General features: G+C 39.9%; 1 protein-coding gene across 1 annotated transcript; it reads left to right on the top strand.

Annotated features, from left to right (window-relative positions):
- The first annotated feature begins 1,027 nt into the window (after positions 1-1,027).
- LOC108666843 (proline-rich receptor-like protein kinase PERK2) lies at positions 1,028-1,838 on the top strand. Its single transcript, XM_018153776.1, has 2 exons — positions 1,028-1,121; positions 1,288-1,838. The coding sequence occupies exons 1-2, from the start codon at positions 1,028-1,030 to the stop codon at positions 1,836-1,838; spliced, it is 645 nt and encodes a 214-aa protein (XP_018009265.1).
- Positions 1,839-3,774: the final 1,936 nt, after the last annotated feature.

Below are 3,774 nucleotides of genomic sequence, written 5' to 3'. Positions count from 1 at the left end.
TCGGCATGCGCCTCTGCGCAACACTGCGCCTGCCTTGCTTTTCGGACGTGGCGCTTCAACAATGATGATCAATGTCATCATTGATAACAATTGCTGTAATGTCAGCTGCAAACATTTTTATAAAATTTATTACTATTTTCATTCCATGCAATGATTTTTGAAAAAAAATTTCAACAATTTTTACTTATATGATTTGAAGTAAAAATAAACTAATATATGAACAATTTCATATATTAGCGCTTATGAACCCTATTAGAACCCTATGCTTTAAAATTCTCTGCCACGGACGAGACGCGGCATAAACTTTGCTCTCTGAAATAGATAAAAGGAGTTCATAAATTTCCAGGTCACCAGACGTCGCTGCCAGCCAATGTAATATCTGTGGGTATATAATTATTTACTGGAGACAAGTCTGATTTGTGAGAAAAATAACCCTTATAGCGTTACAGGAAGATAGACTTGCTTCAATATAAAGAGATAAAACTTCTCTTCTATGTAAAGTGCAATTGGATGAAATTTTGTGTATATTAGCGAGGAATTTAGTACGCAGCAGAGATACGCTTAAACAGCAAAAGAACACTGTATCGAATAAAATCCCCCACAATTCTCGAATTTAAAAGCATCTCAGAGATAAACAACAGAAATGAGAATTACAATATAAATGAGCACAAGTTAACCTTCCTAGGCAAGGTAGGGGGGCATTGATGTACATAATTAATTAATGTTTGAATAAACAAGCAAAATAGTGATTACATCCAAGGAAATCAAATGGTATATAATGACTGCAGGTTGCACAATACAAATCGAGGCACTTCGATGTTGCCGTATATACGGTCGGAAGAAAACGCTTGTCTTACGGGCAGGGTGTCTTACAGTCCACTGTTTACAGTTGTAATTGGGACAAAAAGGTACAAGTTCGATTCCAGCTCTGTTCGACAGTTTCTGGTCAGAATCGACAAAGAGGCCAGGCAAAATTGGAGTAGTGAGTTGATGGTTTGAGATCGTAACACGCCGTGAATGTTCTGCAATGTTAAGAATAGGCGACAGGCCTAACGGCCCAATGAAAGCTGAAACCACTACTGCTACTATTGCTTGGCCTGTATTCGACCTCCTACACCACCGTACTTGCGAAATTGGCATAAACCATATCATTCTTAAGCAACCTGCAACAGTATTAATATAACTTCTTCAACGTCGAAATAACTTCACAAAACCCAAGAGCCTACCATTAAAACCTACAACACTATAACACAAACACAGCAGGGCAACCCCGATAATGCACGCCAGTACAACCCAATACCGCAACCTCCCACTACAACCCTATACCCCGACCACATCGCCACCACAACCCAATACCCCAACCACCTCACCACCACAACCCAATACCTCAACCACCTCGCTACCACAAACAATACAACAACCACCACAACCCAATACCCCGACCGCCTCACCACCACAACCCAATACCCCGACCACCTCACCACCACAACCCATACCCCGACCACCTCACCACCACAACCCAATACCCCGACCACCTCACTAACCCCCTTCTGCCACCACAACCCAATATCTCGACCAACCCTCCTTTGCCACCACAACCCAATATCCCGACCAACCCCCTTCTGCCACCACAACCTAATATCCCGGCCAACCCCCTTCTGCCACCACAACCTAATACCCCGACCAACCCCTTTCTGCCACCACAACCCAATATCCCGACCAACCCCCTCTCGGCCACCACAACCCAATACCCCGACCAACCCTCCTTTGCCACCACAACCACCGCCCTCAGCAGCACCAGTGCAGGCCCCAGTTGCGTGTCGGGAAGCACTAAGTGAAACTGACGTATCAGTTTAAGAGCCCCCGCAGCCCAACACCGCGCCAATCCTTTTAGGAAAATTACATGGGCTTTCCACCTCCCCTTTCCCGTCGTCACTGCATCACTCGGTCATCCCCATCACTCCTACGCTCTTATTTTTTGGAATGTTGGGCAGTGTTGACCCTATACCATGGCCTATAATGATATATTAGGAACGGTATTAGAAATAACATGATCATACTCATTATCTGGTTTGCAGAATGTCGATACCAACAATTCGTATGTTCTATTTGGCTTAATTTGCAGGGTAGTGGAACTAATATATATTTCTATGCTGTCATGTTTTCATAATATTTGAACTAACGAATCTTACGCTCTGTTTGGCTTCTTTGAAGTGTTTTGTGACCAACGAATCGTAAGCTTTGTTCGGTAGCTATGATGCGTTTAGGAACTAACATGGTTGTCACTTGTTGACTGGTTTTTATAATATTCGAATAATCATAATCTTGCTTCCTGTTTAACATTTTACTGTTCGATCTTTTGCGTTTCTGCTCTCTATTTGCTTGATATGACATTCAGTTATGGTGCTCTCAGGATTTCTTAGGCTTACGAGTACCATAAAAGTTTGTGGATAGGCCTATGTTTAATTTAGTTTCGTCTTAAAAAATTATTGTATGACATGACTAAATTACAAATTCTGTCACAAACTTGGTACGAAAACTATTGAGTAGTTAATTAGGTCGTTGTGAACGCTGATTACAATATTGGACGTTTTTTTTTCTTCTGTAACTTGAGATGACTTCCTTTTCTTTTTATTTGACTACGAAAGATGCAATCGATATTAGTTTTCTAATCTACGAACAGCATAGGGACAAAACGAAACTTCAAAACGGGAAAAACGAAACGGAATGCGCTTTTGGAACTTCGTACAATAAAGAAAAATTGAGTCTTTCTCTGTTGAACAGCTGGAGAAGCTGCGTAGCGAGCAGATGTTACATTCTCAGCTCGTGTAAGTTAATGAAGGCAGAAATCAAGAAGGCTCTAACACTGGTAGGATAAATATATGCTTAGATGCAATGAAGATTGTAACAGAGTAGTGGTCTATAGGCCGTTCATTTTAGGAAGTCCTGATAGCGGCTACGATAAAACATTTTATATCAGGTCCTGCAATGATCGAACGCGTATATGGTTTCAAAGCTCGTAAATGCATCCCTTGTCTGTATGCCTAGAAATATGAGGATCTTAGTCCACCAGTTACATCTTGTCGATTTTCTTTAGTATCACTTCCCAATGGAAGTAAGATTACTTCTGGGCTTGAACATTAAAACTTTCATTAATGGTATCGTAATAAGGACCTTTTTTTATTTTTATGTTATGAAATTTTGCATCAAGAATAAATGCACATTCTTAGAAATATTTTACTGTGGAATGCACCAATAGGTCATGTTTTTAGAGAAATACGATTAGAAAAGTCATATTCAGTACAGCTCGTGGATATGACGCTCTTTACAGTCACTTTATTAGACATCATTTGCGTCTTCCTTAACACATATTTTCCCAAAAAAAACTTTTTGCTTCTCATACATCAGGAAAATATATTATTAATTTCGATCTTTAAATGGTGGAAATTTGCAGTATTGAAAAAATGGTCTCGTTACTAGATCAATCAGATTTTTTTGTACTCAAAATTACGGCAAAGAGGAAAATAAGTTTTTGATACATATTTTGCCGCGCCAAATGTACGCCTCCTGCATTTGATCCGAATTATCTTTTGCTTTTCTAAGCTTGAAACTTTATACTTTGATATAGGCTTCACATAGGTTGTGCTCACAGCAACATTAATTCGTAGAACGTAAATTTATATTGTTGTTATTTGCGGCACAGAATTTTAACGACGACATTCTAGGATTTCCGTGAATGTCGAATTTACAACCCTATACGAATTTGACACACGA

The sequence above is a fragment of the Hyalella azteca genome, unplaced genomic scaffold (assembly GCF_000764305.2).
Source record: "Hyalella azteca isolate HAZT.00-mixed unplaced genomic scaffold, Hazt_2.0.2 contig10220, whole genome shotgun sequence".
NCBI classification, from domain to species: domain Eukaryota; kingdom Metazoa; phylum Arthropoda; class Malacostraca; order Amphipoda; family Hyalellidae; genus Hyalella; species Hyalella azteca.
The sequence above is the reverse complement of the archived record's forward strand: the minus strand, read 5'-3'. Positions and strand labels throughout refer to the sequence as shown.

Bases quoted from the DNA above. Each gene is read 5' to 3' on its own strand.
- LOC108666843 (XM_018153776.1), top strand. From the start codon at position 1,028: ATGTTAAGAATAGGCGACAGGCCTAACGGCCCAATGAAAGCTGAAACC. The intron at 1,122-1,287 runs GTACTTGCGAAA...AATGCACGCCAG, and splicing joins ATTCGACCTCCTACACCACC to TACAACCCAATACCGCAACC.